This window comes from Lampris incognitus, chromosome 11 (assembly GCF_029633865.1).
Source record: "Lampris incognitus isolate fLamInc1 chromosome 11, fLamInc1.hap2, whole genome shotgun sequence".
Classification (NCBI taxonomy): domain Eukaryota; kingdom Metazoa; phylum Chordata; class Actinopteri; order Lampriformes; family Lampridae; genus Lampris; species Lampris incognitus.
The window spans coordinates 3358842-3386354 of NC_079221.1; the positions used below are offsets into that span (position 1 = coordinate 3358842).

General features: G+C 45.1%; 1 protein-coding gene across 3 annotated transcripts in view; it reads right to left on the reverse strand.

The window, feature by feature from the left end:
• Positions 1-27513, reverse strand: part of LOC130120843 (bromodomain adjacent to zinc finger domain protein 2B-like) — a 69057-nt gene that overhangs the window by 16303 nt on the left and 25241 nt on the right. For 2 of the 3 annotated variants that reach the window (XM_056289618.1, XM_056289616.1), the window contains exons 3-12: positions 13806-13979; positions 10352-10540; positions 8814-8972; positions 7735-7937; positions 7344-7553; positions 5587-6303; positions 4221-4830; positions 3696-3989; positions 2727-2787; positions 1339-1447 (exon numbers count right to left, since the gene is read on the reverse strand). In XM_056289618.1, coding sequence (XP_056145593.1) covers positions 1339-1447; positions 2727-2787; positions 3696-3989; positions 4221-4830; positions 5587-6303; positions 7344-7553; positions 7735-7937; positions 8814-8972; positions 10352-10540; positions 13806-13977 — 2724 coding nt within the window. In that variant the 5' untranslated portion in view covers positions 13978-13979. The remainder of the gene's footprint in view (positions 1-1338; positions 1448-2726; positions 2788-3695; positions 3990-4220; positions 4831-5586; positions 6304-7343; positions 7554-7734; positions 7938-8813; positions 8973-10351; positions 10541-13805; positions 13980-27513) is intronic. The other variant, XM_056289617.1, reaches the window with a different exon arrangement.

A 27513-nucleotide genomic window follows, 5' to 3' on the forward strand; every position in this document is an offset into this window, starting at 1 on the left:
TTCAGTCATGATTATTAGTAATAATCATGGTATCACTGGTAAATAATAATTTATTAATACCGGTCACTTTCACTGCAATTTCTTGCTGAATGGCAAAGACACACAACAGAATCATTCATAGTTTCCAAAGAAACTAGGGATGCACCAATACCTCGGTCCGATACTGTCCTCATGTACTCATAAAACTACTCTGATATAACTGCACCCCGATACCCGACTAGACAACTCCTGCTGAAACTGTGAAAAGTGAGCACTGCGTTCTTCCCCATTCGTACAGGAAGAGGAGGAGATGGAGCCAGATAGATGATGAGAAGCAGTCGAACACGTCGATGTGTCATTTGTCCAAACGGAGCGAGAAAATGACAAAGTTACAGGCGTGTGTAACTTCAATGAGTAGAGACAGTGCAGGCACGAACGCATTGCGGAACGGGTTTTTTTTACTTGCTACACCAACTTCCACTGTGTTGCGTGTGGCTGTGTGCCAGTCGTGTTTTCTGCATCACTTCTGCTTCAACAGGTAAAAATTACACAGACCTGTGCAAAAATGTGTATCCAATGTGTAGCCATGATCCTGTAGTTAATTAATTCAGTACCAGTTAATATAGCCTATGTTTCTAAACCTGCATAACCAACTGCATTATCACTTGGCAGAACTCAGCATGCACACAGGAACCTCCCCAGAAAACACAGCTGGCACGCAACACAGACGCAGTCAGTGCCATGTTTATTCAGAAAAACACAAAGTTGAATATTAAAATGTCAGCAACGGGGCGTCCGGGTAGCATAGCGGTCTATACCGTTGCCTACCAACACAGGGATAGGCGGTTCGAATCTCCGTGTTAGCTCCGGCTTGGTCAGGCGTCCCTACACACACCATTGGCTGTGTCTGCAGGTGGGAAGCCGGATGTGGGTATGTGTCCTGGTCGCTGCACTAGCATCTCCTCTGGTCGGTTCGGGCACCTATTCGGGGGGGGAAATAGCGTGATCCTCCCACGCGCTACGTCCCCCTGGTGAAACTCCTCACTGTCAGGTGAAAGGAAGCGGTTGGCGACTCCACATGTATCGGAGGAGGCATGTGGTAGTCTGCAGACCTCCCTGGATCAGCAGAGGGGGTGGAGCAGAGACCGGGAGGGCTCGGAAGAGTGGGGTAATTGGCCAAGTACAATTGGGGAGGAAAAGCAAAAAAAAAACCAAAAAAACCCCAAAAAACTCTGTAATGGTATTATTACGTACTCGTACTCAGTATCAGCAAGTACCCAAATGTAAGTACTTGTACTAGGTCTGAAAAAAGTGGTATCGGTGCCTCCCTAAAATAAACCTCACATACAAAGGGTGTACCTTCATTACATCAGGATACTGGCGTAGCTTCTTCCCACACGGAGCATAATAAGCTACCTCTCCTTGAAGACGGCCTGCCACAGCTCTGATGCGGGTCTCTCTCTGCCAGCTGAAGAAGAGGGGAGTTACAGAGATGATCATACTACACATGAAAGCTGTCTTTCTCATTATGTATCCATGTGTTCCATGTAATCACATCCATCTTTTTAAAGTGAGTTGTTTTAATTGGTGATTATAAGCGTCCCTCAAGAGTGCAATAATTCTAGGAGTTTGTATCCACTCGCAGGAAAACCCACTCAAAAGACTCGAAATGACTTTCTTTGCTACACAGTCACTAACAGCACATGCAATAATAGAAATATCATTATTAATAGCCTTAGTAATAACCATATTCTGATGTCAGTGTTCACGTAGACATTTCCCTGTCTCATGTATAACTCCCAATAGACAAGGCGGTCAAATGTGTAAATAGGCTTTTTACAACTGTACTTCATATACTCTCAGCCTTTGTGCACTTGGGCTCTTTTAGTAATCAGACTCTCCTAAATGGCAGTTCACCAAGAGGATGAACCACAGTTCCCAAGAGCTCCGCTGGAGAGCAGCCATGGCTTAAAGAAAAGACCAGTTGGGTGTTACACCGGGCAGAACAGGGACTGAAATATAGGCTTGTCGCCTCGCCTTCCCTTGTGAACATGCTGATGAAAAACATCCACAGCAGATGAAAGACACCCTGATCCATGGCTGCAGAGTTTGTGGGGGGGGGGCTGCTAATGTTGCATGTCTGTGTTGAGGCTGGATGTGATTAGCCCCTCGTATTTGAGCTGCAGTGCCTCATTTCCTGCCCACTGTGGCCCGTTGGTTAGGCCTGAGCTTTGTAGAGCCCCCGAGAGGAAGTTTCAGCTGTTTAAAGTGGTCTACACTTGCTCTGTTTTTGAGGAGACTTTACTGCACCAGAAACAAGGACCCGCAGTCATTTGGACGACTGGGGGAAAAAAAATAAATCTTAATGATGTGTCTACACTGTAATTAACGTGATCAACTTGTTGTTTAGGGTCCACTGTGAAAAATCTGCTGATTTGATGACAGTTGTTGGCTGACGGTGGAACCCAGGTTGCTTGCTATGAAAAACTGCCGCCAATTTAAGCAAGGGTGACCCTCAGCTGACAATATGGTGACTTTGATAAAAATTAACATATCCTGTCAATTGCTGCAATGCTGGAAATACCACAGCTCACAAATCAGCTCACAGGCTTGGGCAATAACAGCACAGCTAGGCGGCGCCGGTGACTGACTGGCAGTTTGAAAACAGAGTCAGATGTTATCAAATCTTTGTTATCGTGTGTTGTGTGTGTGTGTGTGTCTTTACGAGCAAAGTGTATATAGCTCACCCAAACTCAAGAGGCAGTCGCAGCACTCGCTCATCCGTTACCCTCCTCCTCTTCCCTGATCCTAGGAAACAGGAGAAATGACTCATGCTTTTGGCAGCTCTAGTGTGACCTGAACAAATGCCCAAAACCTGCCATGTTTGCAGAGGTGCCCTTTTGCCAAAAATCAGAAAATTCCGTGTCAACTCATTTATCATGGGAGTATATTAGAGCCATCTAAGCCCCCCCAAGAAAAATAAAGGTCCTCTTGGACAGAAAAAAATTTGCAGGTGGCAGATTTAAAAAAAATATATATATAAAATACCACAAGAGCAGCAAAATTACAAATAAAGTTTAATTTTCAATTAAAGAAAAATAAGTGACACAAAAGCAAATGATCATCACTATTTAAATAATCATGAAATGTATCTTAAATTCATCAATAACAATTCAAAGCGAATTCAGGTACGAAATGATTGCTGTAGTGCTCCACAGCAAAACAAGAGATTAAACATTTTCCCATTTAGGCAAGTGAGAATCCAGCTCCATTAGTAATGTAATCCACTATGACTCAGCCAGTATCGGGTTTGTCAACCATCTGCCAGTAAGGCCCAAGTGAAGATCATCAAAACAATGATGCAACCGTTTTTAACCATAAAGCTCACTGTGAACTGGAAGTAGTAAACCATGTGCACCAGTCTTTTTTCCTATTGGAAAAACATGCTCCCTCTGCCCTTGAACTGGATAGTCTGATGACACAAACAGTAAGGAAGAGATAATGCCCCGGACTGCCAGTAAAACAGACCAGTGGAACAACAAATGCCATGCAAACATGTCTTAAAACCTTGTCTGGAAATCTGCAAGTCTTGCCTGAACCATGCTCTCTAATCTCCCAATGACCTCAGAATATATCATGCTACTTTTTCACTGCAACTCTTGAGCTGAGGTTTGTTTAAATCTTTAGAGGACAGAGAGCATTTGCTCTTTTGTTACCAGGTGGAGTGACGAGTGGGAAGGATGAGGAGGAGGAGGGGGTTGTGCTGTGGAAGGCCAAGGCCGCTGACTTTTCTGCCATGGCGAAGGCCGGCAGGCTGGGGGGTTTGATGACCTGCAGGTTGAGGGGGCAGCAGCTGTCCAGGATGCTGGATGAGGAGCTGTGGAACGCGAGAGAGGCTTTGCTTGGTTTAGGGGGCACCCTCTCTGCGTTAGTGTCTGTCTCGGTCTCATCACGCCCCTTCATATCATCCTCGGAGCCATCAGAGTCGCTCTCCAGATTACTCTCCCACTCTTTGGGGGATAACAGCGCCAAGAAAGGAGGGAGAGCAAGAGAAAGCGAGAGCTGATAAATCAACAAATTCCAATTAACATTCCTCTCACACTCAATGCACACATAAGGCTGATAATCCTAGGGCCTCTTGAAGAAACCTCTTTAGAACAGCTTCTATCTGTAATAACACACTGTATCAGCACTGCTGCAAATTTCTTTATCAAATTAAAAAAGGAACTAGTTGAACCCACCCGAAAGGCTGCCATCAGAATCTTCATCATTGTCTTCATCGTCTTCATCATCATCATCTCCTAAAGAGTCGTCAGAGTCTTTGCTGCTGGGGATGTCAGACTCTGTGCTTTTGACAAGGTCTACTTGGGGGCGGGACACGGTGGTTTTAAGGCGGCTTTTCTCGCAGTGGACAAGCTTGGGAGTCTTGTTCTTCCCGGGACGGTGGGCCAGATCCAGTGAGGTAGAAGCTTTCGAAGGGGTTGCAGAGCAGACTGTGGGCTCCTTGGTGCCAGTGCTTAGGTTGATCGGCATGGGGAAGGGAGGGCTGGTGGCTGCCAGAAGGGGTTTGCTGCTCAGGGTTCTGCTGTGGCTGCGCGGCTTGGTGATGAGAGCCAAGGGGGCATCCTGAACGGCGCCATGGACGATGCCGTTCGGGTGGTGATTCAGGAACAAGTTGGTGTGACTGCTGTGTGGAGGAGGTGTCATGTGGCTGCCTGGCATCTCTGGAGACAGTTTTGGGGGCGGCAGTGACGATGACGAGAAAGCTGACTTTTGGTGACCTTTGTATGAGTCCTGGTTTGTAAGTGGCAGAGGGAAAGCCAGGTTGAAGGAGTCCTGGGGGAGGAAGGGCTTAATGAGAAAGCAAAAATAAGCAAAAGAGAAAGTAAGGAAATAAAAGTAATTACATAGGCTGTCACTCACTTTCTGTTACTACAGGCTGTGAATGCAAAGAATGGAGGTCTAATATGCAATGCGCTGGTTTTGTGTTTAGAGAGAAAGACAATAAAGAGCAGCCTCTCCTGTCAACAGTGATAAAGGAAAAAAAAAAAAAAAGGGCAGCTGAAGGAGGAATATTTTCAAATTGTTCAGCCTGGTGCCGCCACACGGGTTTAGCTGTCAACTCGCGTTTGTCGCCTTTTGTCATCCCACAACAATCAAACGCTGCCGTTTAATAAAGCATCGTCATGTGAATTAAAAACCTCTTGTTACAGATTGCCACCCTATCGCCACTGCTCAGAGTTGAGACAATAATTGAATCCCTTAAAAGAGGCAGATTTCTCCCTCATGATAACAACAAACATCCTAAAGCGTTACAGAGTTAATTGCTTGTCAGCTTTAGTGAAGTATTCCCAATAAAACTAAATACACTGTCACTTTCAGTCATGTGGAGGTCAGGCTGGCATGCAACGCAATCAAAGTCCTGATAACAATGCTCAGACATTTCATTTTGTCGCGAGAGAACTCGTTGACCTTTTCATGTTTGCTACCAGAAACAACAACAGATAAAAACAAACAGAAAACATTTATGTATCCATGACCAATTAACTTCCATCTTTTTTTTAAAACAAATGTAACAAAAGTAAAAGAACCTACGAGAAAACTCACCTGCTTCAATTTAAAACTGCTCATGTGTAATGACGTTTCATCCAGGAACTTCCTGCCGCCTGCCTTCATGCCATCAACAAGCCGCGTATGCTTGGGAGGGGATGCCAAAGACTTGGGTTTATGTAGGGGCGAGAGTGTTGGTGGTAAGGGTGAGGAGGACTTGGTTTTATGTAAGGGCGAGAGTGTTGGTGGTTTGGGTGAGGAGGAGAGGGAAGGAGGCTTAGGTGAGGAGGAGAGGCACAAGGGTTTGGGCGACGAACACAGGGAGAGCGGCTTAGGAGAGGATGAGAGGGGGTTATGTCGTGGTGATGAAGAATGAGAGAGGTGCTTTGGCGAGACAGATGGGGTAAAGTGTTTGGGTGAGGATGAAAAGGGGAGGTGCACTGGCGAGGAGGCGACAGTGAATGGTTTGGGCGAGTGGGGTGCAGGTGAGGTCTCCCTGTGGGACTGCGAGACCACTGCCAGAGGCTTGCTGCTGGCTGCCAGCCCTGTGGCCTGGATGACACTGGTGTGCTGCTTGCCTTCCTCCCCTCTGGCCCTGGGGCTCTGGAACAGTAAGGCTGCAGGGAGTGAGGATGATGAGCAGAGGTAGGAGGAAGATGGAGGAATCAGGTCACGAAGCTGACGAGCCAGAGGGCCCTTTGTGTCTTGAGTCGTACTTCCCTCAGCGGCGTACGGTCTGGTTTCTTTCCTCCCGGCAGTGGTCTGGGTCAGTCCCTGAGTAGGCAGATGAAGAGGAAGGGAAGAGGACAGTGTGTCATGTCAGCTATTCCTGGGGCAGCCTACAGTGGCAGCTCCATAAGCCTGCACACACATCCTGTCTCTTACTCACCACTGTATCTGCTCTTGACATTAAAGGATAGTTCTGTTTTTGTTTAGTTTAGTTTTTTTTTTTGTTTTACAGCCTGAGTCTTATTATTGTAATTTTTGCCATGCATATCAATTACAATATCATTTTACTCACAGGTTTTGGAGACTCTGGATACAGGACAACCGCTAGAAACACTTTTACAACAGCATTTTACAGGGCATCGGAACACGAGCATCAGACATGTTTCAACAATTTAACCCAATTATCTAAAACAGCTATTTAGAGGTGAAAACAAAGCTGCAAGTTTAAAGTTATTACTCGAAATTTCCAATATCACCAATGGCCCATCATACTGCTGAGCTACTTGCTGGTTCAACTTGCAGGAATGAGCAGGCTATACTTATCGTGGGGAGCAGTAACCATCAACCAACCACCCAGTGAGTCCATTTGAGAAGTCACAGATAATGGGAAATCAGGTACAGTCTAACTGAGGCACCAGGATTTTTCATTGTTCTTGTTCTCATTGAAAGGGCAGGTTTAAGGCTCATCATCAGTTGCCCTGTAAGATGCTATTGTAAAGCTAAGTCTAAAGGTGGTCCAATGCCAAAAAAAATGAAGCCAGTGAATAAAATTATATCATGATACAACAATCACATATGATAGCAAAGACTACAGAAATAAGACCCAAGTTGTAGAGGAAAAGGACTTATCATTACAGATTAACATTCAGTGGGAGTAGTTTTACACAGCAGCACTTGAGCTTTTCATAAACTGCACAGGCAACAGACCTCATTGCATGACTAACAAAAAAAACAAAACAAAAAAAACAAAAAACGGTACAAACCCTTGATAAAATACAGCTACTACAGATTCTAAAAAGTGATGTGAGTTGTGACTGTATAAGCTTGATCTTGAAAACCTAAACAGTAATAGAAAAAAGACACACCTTTATTTTCCGTTTCCCTTGGCTCTCCTTCTCCAAATCGGAGTCCTCCGTGTCGTTGCTCTGATCGTCATCATCTTCATCAATGTCATCCTCCTCTGCTTCCAGGTCGTCGAGGTCACTGCTACTCTCACCATCACTGAAGCTATCGGAGGAGGATCCAGATTGGCTGTCACTCATGCTTGAGGTGTCCACCAGTTTCTTGTTGAGCTTCTATGAGACAAAAAAAAAGTCCACATCTCTCACGTCAGGGAACACTAGTGACGACACACAAGCTGGCATATGACGGCACGGCGAAGAGGGCTTTCTGCCACGGACTCTGCTGCGCATCCAAGCAATCAATCAATAACATGTTTATAGTAAACACTTAAAAGGTGCTTAGGAGGATATTGACCTTTTCTTTCATTTTCTGAACCGTCTTCTGTTGCACTTGGCCCATGTCCTGGCTGCTGTTGTGATTGCCGCTGCTGCCATTGGTAGCTTTGGTTTTCTCTGCAGTTCCCTTTGCTGGAAATGGAGTGGCGTTTTCAGTGGCGTTTCCAACAGAGGAGGAAGAAATACTGCCACCATTCACCAATCCATTTACTCCTACTGAAACTGACACATGGTTTGACAGCGATGTATTAGGATCGGCCTTGGGATCAGTATCGTGCATTACCAAGAAATTACACAAGAAATGAAAAAGCCTGAAGAGAATTTTACAGAGGACGACTTTGCAAGACATCGCGAAAAAAAATCCCACTGTTAGCCGTACTGTTTTAACAGTCTAATATATGCACAAGTGAATCATCATAATAATAATACATTTTATTTATAAAAAACTTGTATTATTATTATTATTATCCATCCCCCCCTTTCTCGCCAATTGCATCCAGCCAATTACCCCACTCTTCCGAGCCGTCCCGGTCGCTGCTCCACCCCCTCTGCTGATCCAGGGAGGGCTGCAGACTACCACATGCCTCCTCCCATACATGTGGAGTCACCAACCACTTCCTTTCACCTGGCAGTGAGGAGTTTCACCAGGGGGACGTAACACATGGGAGGATCACGCTATTCCCTCCAGTTCCCTCTCTCCCCTGAACAGTTGCCCCGACCAACCAGAGGAGGCACTACTGCAACGACCAGGACACATACCCACATCTGGCTTCCCACCTGCAGACACAGCCAATTGTGTCTGTAGGGACGCCCGACCAAGCCGGAGGCAACACAGGGATTAAAACAAGCGATCCCCATGTTGGTAGGCAACGGAATAGACCGCTACGCCACCCGGACGCCAGAACACTTATATTATTTATAGAAACACCTTACACCTACTTACAGACTGATTTATGAATTTACATGTTTCACTATTGCCTCTGGGGTCAATTACACATATCAGATACTGTGCCTGAACCTGTAAGAACATAATTCTCTGTCAAGCCATCACTCTTTGTTGCACAGAACTGCTTGAGATTACAGTGGCGCATGCTGTACCTTTGGCAGGTGCTCGTCCATTCTTGCTTGGGGTCCGTGACTGGAAGTGAGCTGGATCATGGCTTGGGAAGGGTGGTGCAAATAAGGGAGGGAGACCCAGGAGTGGAGGGAAAAAGGCTGCTGCTCCCCTGGCATGCGCCTCAGATGCCCGCCACCATTCTGGAGCAAGAATGGAAGACAAAATTAGTCATTAGAAGCCCAAACTTACTATCTATATTCCCTGGTAAATCAGACCAATTAACCACTTGTTTGTTGTTACTGTGCTTTGCTCATCTCGGTAATGGCACTTATCAGATGGCCCATGTTGTAATTTTGTCTTTGATCTGAAATCTCCACAGATGACCGAATAGATTTCACAGACTGTGATATCATCCCTTTGTTTTAAGTACGTCGTGAGTTGTAAATTCAAAGCAGACTCTCATGAGTTCATCCTGCAGGATAGCTCCAGATTCACACACCCTTTCTGCAGGACATTTCACAGCTGCAGCAACAAAGCTTCCCAGGAGCAGCATTCCCTCTAAAATGGCATCTGTTTTCTAAAATGGAGACCCTCGCGTCTTAATTCTCTTGAGTGTTCTAATCATCATACGTTATTCAAAATGCAAAGTGCTGCAGCCAGCTGCCACAGAGGATTTTGACAGTTTTTTTGTAAAATAATATAGACTAAGCCCTGTAGGCAGAACTTACTGGATTTTGTCAGAGCATAAAAAAGAAGAAGAAAAAGCTCATTAGGCTAGGAAAGAGTGTAATATCCACTTCTCTTTGAAGTGTTGTGAACCTTTCCAGTCAATCTGTCTATCAAACTGATGGATGGTGATGCCATGACAGCAACGTGGAGCCTACCGTGAGAGCTGACTAGGGTTAAAACAAGACAGGATGCAAATGATGAAAACACAGACATAGTCATAAACAACTATTTTCTGACAATTTTAACCAGTTAAATTCAGGATATCAACTAACTCAGGAAAAAAAGAAAAAAATCTTTTTTTTGCCCCCCCCCCTTTTCTCCCCAATTGTACTTGGCCAATTACCCCTCTCTTTCGAGTCGTCCCGGTCTCTGCTCCACCCCCTCTGCCGATCCGGGGAGGGCTGCACACTACCACATGCCTCCTCCCATACATGTGGAGTCACCAGCTGCTTCTTTTCAACTGACAGTGAGGAGTTTCACCAGGGGGACGTAGCGCGTGGGGGGATCACGCTATTCCCCCCAAACAGGTGCCTCGACTGACCAGAGGAGGCGCTAGTGCAGTGACCAGGACACATACCCACATCTGGCTTCCCACCCGCAGACACGGCCAAATGTGTCTGTAGGGACGCCTGACCAAGCCAGAGGTAACATGGGGGATTCGAACTGGCGATCCCCTTTTGGTAGGCAACGGAATGGACCGTTACACTACCTGGACCCCCACTCAGGACAAATTTAACCCACAAAGCCCCCTGAAAGAATCAACATTGTGGAGTTTTAGGAACACAATTAATGCTGTTATGTCCCAGGCTACCTGTGTAGACAAAACAACACTTCCCCCGACGTTTCTTACCTGGAAACGTACCGAGCTGGGAATGAGCAACTAAGGCAGCAGACACACCAAGGCTCCCCAGGCCTCCAAACTCGGAACGGCCCGAGTTTCCCGCATACAGCCCGAAAGCTGGATGGCCGACCAAAGGAAATGCACTGGAGATACCTGACATGTTGAAATGTTGATCGCCAGCCATCCGGAACAAATGGCCTGACAAAAAAGAAGAAGAAGAAGAAGAAGAAGAAGAAGAAGAAGACTGTCTGAGGCACAGTGATGTTTCAAAAAGTAGACACTGTACCCAGGACCATAGTGTTAAAATACCACAGCTGAATAATTTGTATTTTTGATTGTGTGATAAAGTGTCGTTTAGGATGTCTTATGCGAGCGGCTTGTTTTAAGTTTTCACGCATTAACAGCGGAGAGAGTACAGACACAGGCCTCCACATCCTGCTTGATCTGTTTAAACATGCTGCGGCAAATCGGAAACACAGCAGCCTGGGAGTCTGGGAATCCTTTCCGAGTAATGATCATGAATGATTTAGGGTCTGGTGCCCCCCACTCATGTTTGAATAATTAGACAAAATTCAGGAAACATTTACCATATAAACATCGTATGATGTATGGAATAATCACTCCCACGAGTGAGAGGCAAACAAACAAACAAACAAAAGAAGTGTGCTGTCCTAGGAAGTCTGTTTATGTGACACTGGATGTTTCCATGGCACGCCGGAGGTGTTGTGCTAGCCTGGCTGCCTCCACCTTGCATTTGACAGAACATTGCTGACTGTGAAATAAACAAACAAACAAACAAACAAAGCTTGATAGAAAATGTTTAAGAATTTATTGGTATCAGCAGCTGAAGGACGTCAGCGGGCCGTGTTCACAAGATGCAGCTTACTTCGTCCACTCCGTCAGTGATATGGTGAAATGATAGGACACATTTCATGGATACTTGAAGAGCTCAGACAGCCTGAAAAAGAGCTTGTGTCTGCTGTTCTTATCGCGGGCCTGCATGTCAGGTGATATGGTATGCATCAAAACTCATGTCTCAACAAATTCATCACAGGATTGCTCAAAACCCCAGAGAGAAAAAGTGTCGAGGTTCTTCGTCAGGTTGTTCTCGGGTTTACATTAGCTTACTTCAATTAATGTGCCTGTTTTCCTGTGGTAAGATGAAGTTGTGGTCTCGTAAAGACCGCGTTATGATTATCATACAGCTACAATAAACATATAAAAAATAAATATGATCACATGTCAGTGCAGAATACCTCCTCCAGGATATGGGCTCAGTGTGGGAGCTGTGTAATGTGCTCCATTACTGAACAATCCCTCTCACTTTATGCATTCTCCTTCAATCTATAAAGAGGCATTTACTGTCTGCCACTAGCTTCGTGAACAGACCATAAACATACAGCAGGAGGGAGCGCCATCGCAGCTCGAGCTGACAATTTTATAGCATGTGATCTTGCCCCTAAATTCCTAGAGAAAGTGGGCCCCTCCTAAGGTCAGGCAGCATATACCAGCAGACCTACAGGCCAGTGTCCTGATGACTTTGCACTCTGCTAGTTTGCTTGTGTAAAAAATGGGAATGAGCTTCCTTATTAGAGAATCCTAATTCCATAAATACATGTAAAAATGTTAATGTGCATGAACACTAAGCATGTAACATAAGTGGTCATTGATAATACTACTACTACTTAAATAATAACAATAATCCATAAATTATCCAAGCCGCTTATCTGAATTTGGGTGCGGGATGCTGGAGCCAATCCCAGCAGTCATTGGGCGGCAGGCGCTCAATAATAATAATAATAATAATAATAATAGTGATATGTTCATTCCCTCTTAATCAAATAACCATTGATGTCAGTCATGTAAACTGATTCATCAAACTGCAGTGTAGTGTAAAATTACAACAGTTAAGATTAATGGTTTATTCAAGACATTTAACATCAGTGTAATCTCCTGAGAGAAGATGCTACTTATGGAGAATATAGTTGGAGTAGTGTGAATTAATAGATCTTTAAGAATTTTTTTGCAAAGGCCCATCCTTGTAGCAGATCCTTTACTCTAATGCGCTCCAAAGGGACTTGCAAACAACCCGTATCACTGACAATTAAAATCCATTAACATAATACTTTTAATTGCTTTCTGTAACCTATAACAAGACCAAGGTTATTGGTATTGTGACGCCACCCCTATCTGCGAGACAGACTTCCCCCACTGTGTTTATTCTCGGATTCCACTCGAGCTCACTGGCTTTGCATACTCACTCCGGACCAGTCACTCAGCGAGCGCACTGAGAAATCAAAAAATCTTACACCGACTTCGTTTGAAAAAAAAAAACAGGTCAAGCCATCTCTCAAGTAATCTCTCAGCCATCTCTGGAGCCAATATGGAATTAGTATCTGGCTATAACCGTATTAAATACACTGTGAGAGGGGCTGTACAGAAAATCCCGTACTTAGATAAATGGATCTAGTGAGTGTTGTTAGTGAGCTCACGAGTGTATGAAAGCTTCAAAGTAATTCAATCACTTAGAATGGGTGTTGCCGGCCGTGGCCATGCGATATCTCTCCTCTGCTTTCCACAGGGGATGAGAAATTGCTTAAAAGACCTCAATTTACCTGATTCTCATAACGGCAACATGACTTCAGCGGTGCCACTGTGCTTTCGGCATTTAATTTTAGTGCTCAGTCCAAAATAAATTATCTTGAAAATCTCAACGCGTCTTTGGTGTGGGGGTTTCGAAATGAATAATTTATAAGAAGGTCTCTAATGTGTTCTTCAATGTAACAGCATGACAATAAACAGACCAATTTTTGGGAGCATTTCTTATCACGAAAGGGGGGAGAAAAAAAACACAAATCACAGTATGAAAATTTGCAAGTTATTTTCTGGTCAGGGGTAAGCTGACAGCTTATGCATCACCGCTGCACACTGCATAATGGCTCTGACCACAATTAGTATTCAGAGAAAACAAGTGGATGTTCGCGGCAGCCCCGCGCTCTGTGAGTCTGACAGACACGTCAAATCACACAGGCTAAACTGGAGCTAAAGGTTGTCAACAGACGTCCATAAGGGCACACGCAGCTTTTTAATTGTTGGCATTCATTAATTCAACAGCTTTTCACCTCCTTACCAAAACTGTTGGAGAGGTGCGAGACATGGCTGGAGGAAGGTGCTTTCAAGGCCTTAATGGTGCACAATCATAATCACACGTGTCTGAGAGCGTCTCCAAAATGGGTGCGGAACAGTAAAGTATAATGACTCGCAGTGAATAAGGCATCAAAACATTAGTTTGGCTGTGTGGCTCGCTGCTCGCCGGACTCACGTCTGATCTTGCACACTGATTACATGCAAATGTGGAGCGTGGCTTTGATGGGACATTTCATAATAATTTAACTCTGCCTAGGTTTTGTGTGTTTGTGTGTGTGTGTGCACATGCCTAAAAGAAAGGAAGAGTGGTACATACCACAGGTTGCTAGAGGGGAGTTGCTTGTGGGGCCTGGGGCCGGGCTGCACTTGGCGGAGGGTGTCTGGGGTGGAGCAGGGGCAGGGGCTGGGGAGGAGCTGGCTGAAGAGGAGGCCATGTGAAGGGAGGATTGGGCTGACGACGGGGAGGCCAGCCGCTCTCCAGACTCCATATCTGTCAAACACAATCCAATCAACACTCTCACAAAAGCAAGGGAAGAAAAGAAGTGCAGAGGGAAAAAAATACAACACTCGCACCATGCACCCTACGGAGACTCTCTTTCTTTCTCTTTCGCGTGCACACACACACACACACACACACACACATACACACACATCTGAATTACCCACACAACAAGGCTCAATCTCTGCTTAGCAAAAGACCACTGGCTAGTGTCTCTCTGTCTCTAAGTCTGAGAGATGGCCTTTGTGCAAGAGACCCTTAGGCCTGCCATTCCACAAGCATCACAAAGCAAATCACTTTAACCCATAAAGGCAACAGCAAACCAGGTCTTGAAGATAAGTCTTCACAGTAAACACACACACACACACACACACACACACACACACAGATCCACAAATGCTCATAAGGGACAAAAGCATGCACACCCATACGGACAAATACATGTACACAGCTGCACATTTAAACAAGCGCAGTGATGCAAACTGTGTGCATTAGAAGTCAGTTGAGGTAATTGGGCATGTGGAAGCAGCAGGAAAAGAAATATGTATAAACCCCAATTCTGAACACACTGTCCTTGCACCCTTAAATATCTGGACCACAATCTTTTGGTCTGAATTTACAGTGGCCTGTCATATTTATCTTTGCCATTCTCTGTTGACTCGGGCCACAGTTGGCCGGCCCATCATTCAAATGGAGCCGGGAGAGAGTCTTTAGTCCCCGTCTTTTATCAGTACCACATTTCCTGGCTATTTCATTATTTATGCCACTACACATCCCGGTGATCACAAAAGCCCACATCTGAAATCCTCTTTAACACACGCTTCCAGATTGTGTTTTACAGCCTGCCTTTGTTATAGTATTGTACATTACACAAACAATTTCTAGATCTCCCTGGTGACTCTCCTCTGTGCAAGAAAGCAGGAGCGGGTGATTAAATCGAGGAGACAAAAGCTATCCTCTGAATATCAAGTATCATCCCTCGCCAGGAACAACACTGATGAGACGCAAATGACATGAAAGCTGCAGCCGCGCTGCACTGCAAAGGCCATCGCTTCCTGTGGTTGTGTGTGTGTGTGTGTGTGTGTGTGTGTGTGTGTGTGTGTGAGTGTGTGTGTGTGTGTGTGTGTGCAGGCCTCTCTTTTACAAAAGGACAGAGGTGACTCGATAATTGTAATCCAACTCGCATGAAGAAAAATCTCTCTCTTCACCTTGATTTTGCTGAATCAAACATCACATGTTTGGACACTGCGTTAAATATCAGGTCTCCTGCTGTTATGAAGACAACCAGAGGAATCCATATTGTGAAAATAACCGACAAAGAGCCTTTGTTTTTGTCAAGACAAATGGTAAAATCTGGCCAAGTTTCAGGCAGAAGTAATTCTATGACTAACACACTTTGCACACAGTTAATCTTTCCTAAAGGTTTTACTCACTTCTTCATTTTGCTGTGAAATGTTGCAGACATGATTTCCTCTTGGGTAATGCCTATCCGCTGCACAAGCAAACTGTCGTTTTCTGTCAATAGCAGACTAGAGGAATAATGTCAGAACAGGTGTTTCCTAAACAAATCTAACAAAATCACTTCCAGCTGACAGTACACTTACCAAAGCCACTCAAGCCCAACAAACACATCAGAAAAAGACAAACCTCCAGCGGCACAGAGGCCACAAAGAAGAGTTTTTCCTCGACATTTACAAAAGATAAGCCCGGCTCTCTCGTGAGAAAACAACAGGAGTTAATCAGCAGCATTAGCTGATTTTACAGGTAAATGAACACAGTGGACGCCAGTATTCTGAGCGCTATAACCTTCACGAGGAGCTAAATAAGAGTGTTGACTGGCAGGTGGAACAGGGTCCTGACGGGCTCTGCGAGGAGCAGGACACACACTGCAGGCTTTCCGAACAGCAGGCTGCAGCTCCCATGAAAGCAGCATCGTATGCAAATGTACCGGGGAAGGTTTATGGAAGAAATGGCTGGGAATGAATCATAGCAATATCCGTGGACGCAACTCCAACGGCAATCCTGATTTGTGCAGACTCAGTTGTGTGCACTGACTCATATGCAACCCATTGTTTGGATTGAGGGGTGCTGCAGTCCATTTACCCGATTCAAAACAGGAATTTGGACGCCGATCCGAGAACCGTGCCGCAACCCTACTGTTTGATGAAGTCTGCTACTTTCAGACCATATTGTTCTTCTCCTCTTCATAAGCCCCTTGTATTTGTGCGACAGTTTTTGCATTGCTACCATGGTGAAAGTATCATCGCTTCGTCTGCAACAGAAAGTGGCTGGAAATTTAAATGTTTCTTTTGGACACTTTCACCATGTTGTCAGCAGCCAACCAGACACTGAGAGCGGCTGCAGCTGACGAGACCTAGCAGCCACAGAGAACTAGCCGGGCTTGCTAAGAGCTTAGTATCAACTCCGTGTCCCTATTTCTAACGTGTTCACACCAAGCATGAGATTACGTATAAGCGCTATATAAGTTTAATTTATTATTATTACCGTTATTTTGATTGTAACGTGCATGGATAAGTAGACACGTTGGTCCTTGACCAACGGGTCCGACCCTTTAGTGGACTGGTTGACATTGTCGCTTGCGGAGCGGGAGACACGGGTTCGAGTCCCGGCTGTGGCGGTCTCGGACTGCCCCCCGAATTCGCTACATTATTATAATTATTATTAGCATATAAAGTCGATGCGAACAGACGCGTGCTCGCGCCGGGCGCGAATTCTCGTGAAGGTTCTGCTGACGTCACTGGCGCCCCGTTGCGTCAGAAAAAGGAGTAGAAGCCGACTGTCGTGGGTTCGCATACTCGACCCGGCGGCCAAACTCGCGCTTCGCGTTCGGTGGGGACACCGTAACGCCGGCCACTGTGACGTCAACGCGGCAGCCGTCTCACAGAGCAGGGAGTACAGCCCTCCGAGATGTTCACACCGCTCCCAAGTCCTCGGCACACTTTGCTGAACTGAGCAGGTAGCTTTCCTCTCGAGTCTTTATTCAAAACTGTTCTGTTCCACTGGCTGGCTCTGGTCCAGTACACACACACACACACGCGCTCCTCTCTCCTTTCTTTCCTCTCATTGGTTACAGTAATAATAATAATAATAATAATAATGCTCAGCTGCAGCTTCTTCAAGTGTGGTTCTGCCATTACCTGCGACCCCCACAGAAAGACCTCCACAACACATCTGTTTGTTCATGTATTCGCTGAACAGGCTCCTAATGTCAGCCGTTTTTCTTTTAATAGCATTCGAGGATATTTATAGCAAAACTCTGAGAGCAACTTAAACAAAACAAACAACAAAAAATTAAAACTGGCCTAAATAGAGACACCCCTAGCAACCTAGCAACGATACTGTAAGATGTTTTATTTACCATACACGCAGCACCAAAGGTAAATTCAAGATTACAACTGATCAAATTATTTGTATTAGTACATTATGTACTGATTTGGTTTAGAAGAGACGAATCCCATTTTTACTGTACTTTCACCAACTCTGTGTGTGTTAGCCATTTCGGGCAGTGCTGCTGAAGTCACTGGCACGAATGTGCCTGTACACGTGCACACACTTGAGTCTTCTGAGCATCTTTGCCAAATTTATTTCCTTTCATGCCGTAACAGATGGCTGACACCAACGGTGATAATCTCGCAACAGAGTCATCAGCATGGATCAGCAGTATTTGGGGCTGTGGACACAAACTCTGCCATCGGAAGGCGTGGGCAGGAAGCAAGAGAGAGAGAGAGAGAGAGAGAGAGAGAGAGAGAGAGAGAATTTATAATCCAGAGCCTTGACCCCTTTATACACCAGGGAGTGGCATCACTCAGTGGTGCTCTGTCTGCTCGCTGCCATGCTGTCCATTTACCTCGGGCCGCTCTCATTACAACCCCGCTGTGACAGCGTCACGCTCTTCACGGCACACGGACACACATGCACACGCAAAAACGCAGGCAAGCAAACACGTGCATACAGAAACGCACAAAATACACAGTGAGTGAATGAACAGCAAACTCATCCATAAATATGGTAAGGAAGACTGCGGAGGCCACTCAGTCCCCGGTCCTAATGGCCGGATGATTAAACCGGCACGATGCTTTTGGAGGTTTACTTTTGCATTTAATTTTTTACAAGTTCATCTACTATTGTATTAAGCAATACATTTCTCTCCGGTTTGCTCTCAGCACGGTTGCCTGGTGACACCGGTGGCAGCCTTTTATACCTTCACCCATCACCGCTGGTGTCCACCATCCTGCTAAACACGATTAAGGCAACTTCTGCTACAGTGAATAGATAGCAACCCCACACAGTACTTAGCCAAATTGCTGGATGCAGGGGAATAAATTAATGCAAAAAAAAAGAAAGAAAAAGAAGAAGCAGGAGGGTCTGAAACCTCCTCAGTGGGTGACAGCATCAAGGCAAGCAAATAAACTGGGAAAAAAGAACAAAAAAAGAAAAACATCTCCACCCAGCGGAAATGGGAAACCAAATGAGAAGAAGCAGATTAGTTGTGAAGGGTAATTTTTTTCTTTCATTCCTGTCCAGTTGTGTGTGTGTGTGTGTGTGTGTGTGTGTGTGTGTGTGTGTGTGTGTGTGTGTGTGTGTGTGTGTCCCTGCTGGGTACAGGTTGTTTTGGGAGGGAGGATGGCACGAAGTCAAGTTTTTCTGAAAGTCGTGGCCGGATGCATCACGACTTCAGCTGTACAAATGAAGTCAGATCGAAATGCCACGTGCCGTGCCGCGCCTCAGACAGCATCCGTGGCATTCTGCCCGTGAGTGGCGGCCGCGGCTGTCCGGCCCCCGACGCCCACTCCACCTGGACAGCGATGAAGTGTTCCGCCCGGGTCGTTCCGGCAGCCTCGGAAGAAGGAACCTGCAGGCCGACCTGTGTGGCCGGAGGGAACGCCTCCCAGACAGCACAGCTCGCCGTGGTCAAAGCAGCAGGGTAACTTTAAAGGGCACCTCACAAATGTTTAAATGTCAATGTAAATTCAAGAATAAAAAACTATGTCCATTACAAACAAGTTCTGAAGCACTTCATCCATGTGAAGGTGTTCGGTTGAGGTTAGGGATACCGGTGTGTTATCAAACTTTGCCATCATGTTCATCTAGTGCCAAATTGTATTCATGCCAATCATGTACGTTAATAAAGGTGTATTGCGAAAAATTAAACCTAGCGATAAATCTTTAGACATTAGCATCAAATTTTCAAACTTGTCAAATGTTCTTATGATGGCAATAACACCTAATCTGACATTTTATCTAACATTATAACATGATTCATATATATATATATATATATATATATACACACACACACACACATACACACACACACACACACCCATCATCCAAACCGCTTATCCTGCTCTCAGGGTGGCGGGGATGCTGGAGCCTATCCCAGCAGTCATTGGGCGGCAGGTGGGGAGACACCCTGGACAGGCCGCCGGGCCACCACAGGGCCATACTTATGAACTGGATATTAATATTGTGAATAAATTTAATATTTATCCTTAACTGTAACATTAAATGTAATTTCAGCCTGCTATACCATGTATTAAACTTATAAAAGCTTTGGTACAAACCATCATGGATTTAGCTAAATGCTTCGTTTACCAGAGAATTACGTGAATTTAGTGCAATGCACCTTTAATGTAAACAATGTTAACTGGCTGCTCATTAAAATAAAATATGACGATACAAAAGGTACTGCTGATAAAAACAAAATTAGCCACAATTCAGTTGAACAAATTGAAGCAAACGTCGCTTACGTCAGCGACGTTTGCTTCAATTTGTTCAACTGAATTGTGGCTAATTTTGTTTTGTTAAGTTGGTAAATTCAACTGAATTCAGCCTCTTACTTTACCTAGCAAGCCAGCTAGCCAAATCTTTATGTATTTTTTCCCATTAAAAAGATACAGGCAGCTGCCAAATTACGGACAGAGAGCTGAGATCGTTTCAAATAAAGAACTGATCAGAAAAGTTTTCACACAATCAGCACAAACGGTGCTGTACTGTACAGAATATATTCCTCTTAGTACTAAGACATTTTTTATCATTTGGAAAGTTATGTATCGAGTTGATATCGGGACGATGAATGCATGATGTAATAGGCAGCACACGAAGGGCTTGCAACATGCGTACGTTTTTCAGTGGCCTGAAAACGACATTCAAACTCAGATTAACACGTGCAACAAACTGCACTTTGTCATTTCTTGCCATACACTAGGTAGCTGGATGTCACCCAGATGCCTGTGATCCTACATTTAAGTTAGAAAACCATGAAAATTACATGACCGGGTTAACTGACCAAACTAACCCCTTTCCAAACTGCCAACCTCTGCACACAGGCGCTGCAGCTACCACCTGGGACCAGAGAATTCATACTTGGCTCCAAAAGTGACCTTACTGGAGGCAGCTGACCTCACTCGGGGGTGCATAGATTTCCAAAGCACTATACAAAACACGAACGTAGCTTGTCATTAGGGTCTCCGCTAATGCACGAGGACATGCCCGCCTGGGCTGCGAAACGACTCACAAAGTGTGCTGTCGTGAGAGAGCAGCCGAGAACACGGCGGTTATAACAGAAAACATGCGACGTGTTGTTACACAATCAATGATTTGCAGTAAGGGCTGGTTTACCATTCATCTCCGGCCGGCTGTTTGCATTGAGGGCCTCTTGTTTATGACCCGTGCCGGGAGAAAAATGAAACCATGTGTGTCTGCAAGAGGCTGTGCTCATGAACGCAGGCAAATGCCGGTTGTTATCAAGGGGGAGGATATATCACACTTGTGCTTACACTGCTACCAAGTTCACACGGCCATTTCCTGAGCGCAGGAGAAGCACACGGGCCAGCCTAACGTTGGAGCAGGGTGTTAAACAGAAGCCGTGTTTTGTGGTTAAGGAGTCCACAGAGCGCCCACTACAACTGCGTTTACTAGTATTGGGTGGCAGATGGCAGAGCAGTGTTGATTACAATGGACTGCCTCCCTCAGGCTTTCAGACGCTCTGTGGCACTACAACGCGGGAAGGGGGGGGGGGGGGGTCCCACTGCCACGCTAAACACAATCCGTCCAAACACCCATTCTCGTCTTACTAAACACACCCCTACTCACCAGTATGCCCACCGTATAGCCACAGTCCTTTATGCCTGGTTGTAATCACACCATTGACCTACAGTAATATGCAAGGGCATACGCACTTCAGGCTGATCACCGACATCCACCTGTGTTCATAATGCCAGGATAATAATCAGTTATTTTGCTGTTGAGAATTACCCGTGAATCACAAAGGGCAAGCGTTCCCTCATCATCTTCCTGCAGGGGACATACATCTTTTAAGGGAGCCATCACCACCCCACCCCCCCCAAAAAAAAAGGGGAAAAAAGTAATTTGTGCCGGTATCGACTGCTTGAGACACATATCGAATGCTACCGTGGAAGGAAAGGGGAGAGGGTGGTAGTTTGGGAGGCAAATGAACTCTGATAAATGATGTGAGGGTTCAGTATGACAAATGTTTGAAGAAACAAATTTGTCCTTCACAGTGGCGTTAGCACGGTTTTCAGAGCGCGGCGAGCAGATCATTTCCATCAGGAGCGATCCGGGGGTGGAACGCGAGGCCTGGAAACGGGAATCCCACATGTTACGCGAAGACTGACATCCATCACAGACACATTCCTGGGGCTGCTGCCTTTCCTGGCCCCATCAACAGCAGGCATTAGCCATAAAATATGTAGCCCTGGCCTGCACATTTTAATTAGACATGTACAGAGAGAGAGAGAGAGACAGAGAGAGAGAGCAGGGGGCATGGATGGAGGGGAAGAAGGGTGGGCCAACCTCAGGAGAGCAGAGAAAAACTCATTCATCCCTAAATCAGCTGCTATTAATGTACTGGCTTTACAAAAAGGAGTGGCTTCTTTTCTTTAGGTGGCAATCTCACTGTGTGCTGGCTGTAATCTATATTCTGATTGCCTCTGGATGGCATGTTATTGTTCATCCGCCGTTTACAACTCCCTTATTGCAGCAGTGCTGTCAATATAAATCTGCTCATGTATAAAGAAGAGCTCTGTTAAAGTACAGTTTTTCAGTGCTTCGTTACACAGCCCGTGCCTATTTTCACACAGCGTTTTCCAGACTGAGGGGAAGCGGTACGGCAAGCCAAGGCTTGTTACAGACAATCACGCTTACACTGTGTTATTACAACCCATTACACAAATTCCCATCTCACCCTCCATGTTTACTCCTACATCATTTCCCCCCTATAATTTCCTGAAGGCATCATTACAGAGATTATTTGTTACTGTTAATGAACATTGAGAAAAGAATATTGCACTTTGGGGCCATGGTAGAGAAGTGTCTGTGTTCAAATTTTGCCCCGACAAAAGGGGGGAAATCTTCTGAGGTCGACGATATTTCACATCCTGTGCAACATGACGGGCAAATCTGCTGAAACTAGAGGAAGAACTGCACAAACCACACCAATTTCCTACCGGCTGGTGCAGACAACCTAAAGCATTCCATACATTTGCAGCCTGTGATTAGGACGAGCTGAGCCATCAACAGGGACTGTAAAACTTGGAGTGCTTTGGTAGAGAGAAAGTGATAGCATGGGGGTGAGGGACGTTTTCATCACTCACCTGATTGGAGCCCTTTTTTCCCCTCACATATCACACCGAATGTATAGGACATGTATGTCCTATACATGTATGTCGGATTTTTTTCTTAATTCTTAAAAAACTAGGAAAAAATATAATGGCGTTGTCAACAGGAGGCAATCCAGGTAGATGACCCAGGATCTAAGGGTGGGCTACACCTTGAAAAACATAGCACGCTATTCAGGAAGAGCTCGAAAACTTTGGTTCAAACAAGCGTCACAAAAAAATATTGACACGCTGGTAATAATACACACACAAGCACGATGAGTTGTGTTTCCCGGGTCGACTTCACACGTTGTGCTGCTAAAGTAACATGTTCTCAAGCTCCAACCAGGTGTTAACGTGCCAGATAAAAACGCAGCTCTTCTAAGAAAACATCATTTGCATGGCTTTAACTCGCGACTTCAATTACCCACCCAAAGCAAGGTGGTAACACAGCTGGACAGTGACTCAAAATGTGATGTAAATTCAACAAATGAAATCCTCAGTTTAATAATACGGGAGTGGAGCTGGGGGAGGGGTGTTTGCATGTAAACAGGGGAAAACAGCTTGAATATAAATAGAATGCCGTCAACTGACAGGAGACAGAGCTACAAATTAAACATGAGAATAGGCTGCCGGTGCAAAGGTTACCTTTCATTCTGCGCTGCTAAATAAAGCACCTCCGGGAGCAAAGGCCACCTTCTACTATTTTGCATTAAACTGTAAAAAAAAACAAAAACAAACAAACTGTAAAGGTGTTTATGTTCATGAAGTTATGGATTACATCTTCATCGTATGAACGTGTGTAGAGATGTGTGGAGATAATTGGGTAGATTACGCTGAAGAACTGCTGCACTGTGAGGCCAAAACCAGGTGTGGCTCGGGCATGGCTGAAAACAGATCTGAGTTCATCTGTTCTCCCGGGTGCAAATGATGAGGTCACATCTGATGATGTGACGACGCCTCTGGCCGACGACACTAGGCAATATCTTGGCTGAGGATAACGGGGCTACAAAGTCCAAGGATGCACCTAGCCTTTAAAGCGATATGTTTCGTTTGGCAGTGACCTTCACGTGCTCTGGATGACCAAATAAACAGCATGTCTCCTCTCTGTTCATATAGAAGGACCGATACGGCCGAGCAGGGCTCACAACCCATTCCTATGCCCCCTGTCAGTGCAGAGGATGAAATAAAAGGAAGCCAGGATCAAGGTAAACATCGCTATGATGGCTTTCTCATCCCTGTGGAGGGGGTTTCTTCCTCACTCTCCAAAGAGCATGACATAAATCACATCACAGCAGCATCAGGGAGTGGGACTGCATTTGACCAAATGAAGCAATAAAACAGATCCAGAGTGTCCCTGACAGAGCATTTGTCACACATCAGCCACACGTCCGCCACTATAGTGCTGGGAGGAGGCTGGTCACACTGAAATAAACAAACAAACAAACAAACAAAAACACCCACAAACGCTTACACATGCACATTTGTATGAATCTATATACAGCTCTCTTAAATGCAACTCACTAATTCAGGCAAAGTAAGGTTATCTGGGAAGAAGACCTCAAAATAACTTAAAGCTAGCCTATTTAAGCAAACTGGCTATGCCTCGGTTAATTAATAGATCAGGGCAAAGTAGAATTCGCCCAACTTCAACCTGCTTCCCATTCAAAAATATCTTCCGGATATCTGATAGATTAAAGTACTCAATCTCGGAGAACACACCAAATTCAGCTGGATAAGGGCACGTTTCAGTGCATTCTGACTGCCCAAGGGGAACACAATTTTCAGCAGCTGAACAGTTGCATCATCTCTCTCTAATGGAGATGCACGGGGCATGACGCTTCCCATCTCTCCACCAGACACTTTGGTGTGGAGAACCATGGAATTATGATCCTGGAGCCAATTTTTTGCAACACAAAAGGAACCGCAGGGGCCCCTTGGCATTCCAGCCAGGTAGAGCATGATTAAGATAACATGGGGTGACACACAATGAGGGCAGAGATGTGAGACTGTCGAGTTCTCCCTGCACATTCTTCAGTCTCCACAGGAAAGCGGGCCACTCAAGACACAAGAACATACGAAAACACAGCACCAAACCATACAGGAGCTACTACCGTCGCCTGTATTTGGCTGAAGTTTGCTGAACTTTCTTTGCCCTGTCCTCCCACTGGTGAGCTGCGACCGAATCTGTCCGGCATCATCACGGCTGGACAGAGATGGCTTTTGCAGCGTCGTAGGCGTGATGCGAGTGTTTGAGCTGAGCTGAAAGGTCCTCGCTGGTAATGTGAGAGAGCCAGCGGCTCACACTCAGCCTGCACAGCACAGCCATGGTCCGTGCATCAGCACAAAGGGAAGAAAAGAGCTCTCCCTGGTCACAGCACACGACACCACCAACCACCCCCACTCATGTGCTGCAGCACGCTGCCCAACAAGCCCGCTATTCACCTTAATATGTCAATCAAAGTCTCAGTTTCACTACCAGTGTGTGTCGAGGTGTGAGTGTGTACACATAATAAAAAAGAAATTCAGCCTGTAAGCAGAAAAGAAGGGAGAAAATGAACAAACTGATTTTTTTTAAAACACCCTTCAATACTCTGTGTAAAGCCCATGGCAGATGAGCTGTCACCACTTGACAGGTTTTTTCATGCAGCCATTTGGAAGCCACTCACCGTGGAAACAAACACCGACGTCTCAAAACGCACAATGAGAGGAGAAGAAATGATCAATTGTCCTTTCCTTTCTTAATTATCACAGTCTGTCATTTGCATACTCTGATCAATTTTCCAAATTGACTCACTACATAATAGCAAAACCTTTCCAAGTCTCAACCAAGCCTTGAAGCCTCAGCTCAACCAATATATCTGAACAAATGTACTTTGGTAATGTGGTGCTCCCGTCTTGTTAAGAAACCACTGCCGTCTTAATGTTTTGTTTTGTTTTTCTGAGGGCACTGCAACAGAGCAATTACCTCTCAGCACACAGTATAGGCTAACCCAGCATAACCTTAAACCAAACACCTTTCCATAATGTAAAAAATTTGCATTTATAATCAAGAAAACAAATCCTCCAGAGACATGTCTGCATCGCCAGTACTGTGTAAAACTTCAGAGCGTGGGCTTTTCTAAGTCCAGCCTGAACGCCTTACAGAATACACAGGTCTGGCTCAAACAGCCCGATAACAAAATTCCAACCTTTGAAAAACAACTGTGAAGGTCGTTGCATCTCTTAAAGAGAACATTCCTTGGAAAAAAAAAACACAGCTCATACTGGATTTAAAATGTAAAAGTCTGGAGGTGCACCAACACACAAAGCCAAAACCGTTTTTAAACCACATATGGCATGCATTCAAACTTAATTCTGATGCCCCGTCAGTGGAAATAGGGTGTGGCAAGAAACAACAGTAAACATGTCTTCCCAAAGAACGCTGCAAGGACACCCGTGGCTTAACTGAACACGATTAAAGCCAAAATGACAACCTGCCCCTTTTCCAGTGTGCGGGACAATCACCTGTGATAGCAGAAGGTGCCAAAAACACTACATTTTATAGATTTAATGTAAATCACGAATATGAGGGCGGGGCTTAATGCTCCCAAGAGGCAAAAAATATTCAGCTGTGGGAAATGTTTGTTCCAAATTTCGAGACTCAAGCTTACCACAGTAGCTGGTGAGAAGGTTTTCCAAGTTTGGGATCTATTTGGCTTGCAGGTGGGCACCATGTTGGTTCGATCACAGTTATCTTATGAATGCCAGAGCGCACTGTAAGTATATATCATTCCCCCAAGTTTCATTAAAATCAGACTAGTGTTTTCTGAGATATCACGCCTGACAGACAGACGGATGACGGACAGAGTCTTCTCTGCAAAACCAATAAATATTTACTAGACACGTACTATATTGTCATTGCTAAGACAGTTAAACAGTCTCCAGGGGAAACATGGCTGCAAAACAACAAATGAGCAACAGAGACCAGCGCTATAAGGACCAAGGCTTCTCTTCCATTTCAGAGGAAATAAATTACTGGGCAACACACGCACCCTTAAGATGTTTGCAGGCAAATGTCACATAGTGAAATAATCTTGCATCGTGCTTAGATGTTGGAAATAGAATGGTGTCTTGCATTTGGCCTAATTTCCTCTTTGTTTGAGAGCCACTTACCCAGATATCAGGTTTGCCCCAGGCTGGCCCAGGGTGAAGAGCAAATGATGATTTAGAAGCCATGAACACAATTTGAACAGCCAAAGCTTTACACAGGAAGCAACCAATTCTTTTTAGCATAAAATGAGACAGGGAGGAAAAAAAACAGGGCAGTCTTTGCCTGTTTGAGCCTCAGGTTGAATAGGCTAATAATAGTGGCCTTTATCCAGTGACTCTGGTGGTGGCGAGTCAATTTGCTCAGCCATGTTCTATAAAGAGATATCAGCCAAGAACGTTAAAATGGGATAACACATTTAAAGTAAATACGGAGACTGTTACAGTGGTTCAGTTAATTCAGAGCTGATTGGAAGAATGCCTTTCTTCCCCCAAAACGACAGTCATTTAAATTAAATCACAGCTGACGCTACGCAATCAGAAATTGACTTGATTTAATTTGCTTCTCAGTGATAGCACCTCGCACTGTATTTCCTGCCATGGTGGTCTAGAACTCAACACGGAATGACGTGGAAAAAAGAAGAAACTCAAAATAAAACACACTCCCATTATCTGAGCACAGAGTGCCCAGGAGCAGCAGGATGAGTCGTTTGGCACACAAGTAGCCTCTGTCGACACTCCACCCCTGTTAGTCATTAAATCAAAGGTTATCACAGGCAGAAGTGACAGAGGCAAATGTCGAACCGTGTTGTCATCCTCAATCCTTCGCCCTTACTTGCTCCCCATACTTAACTGCA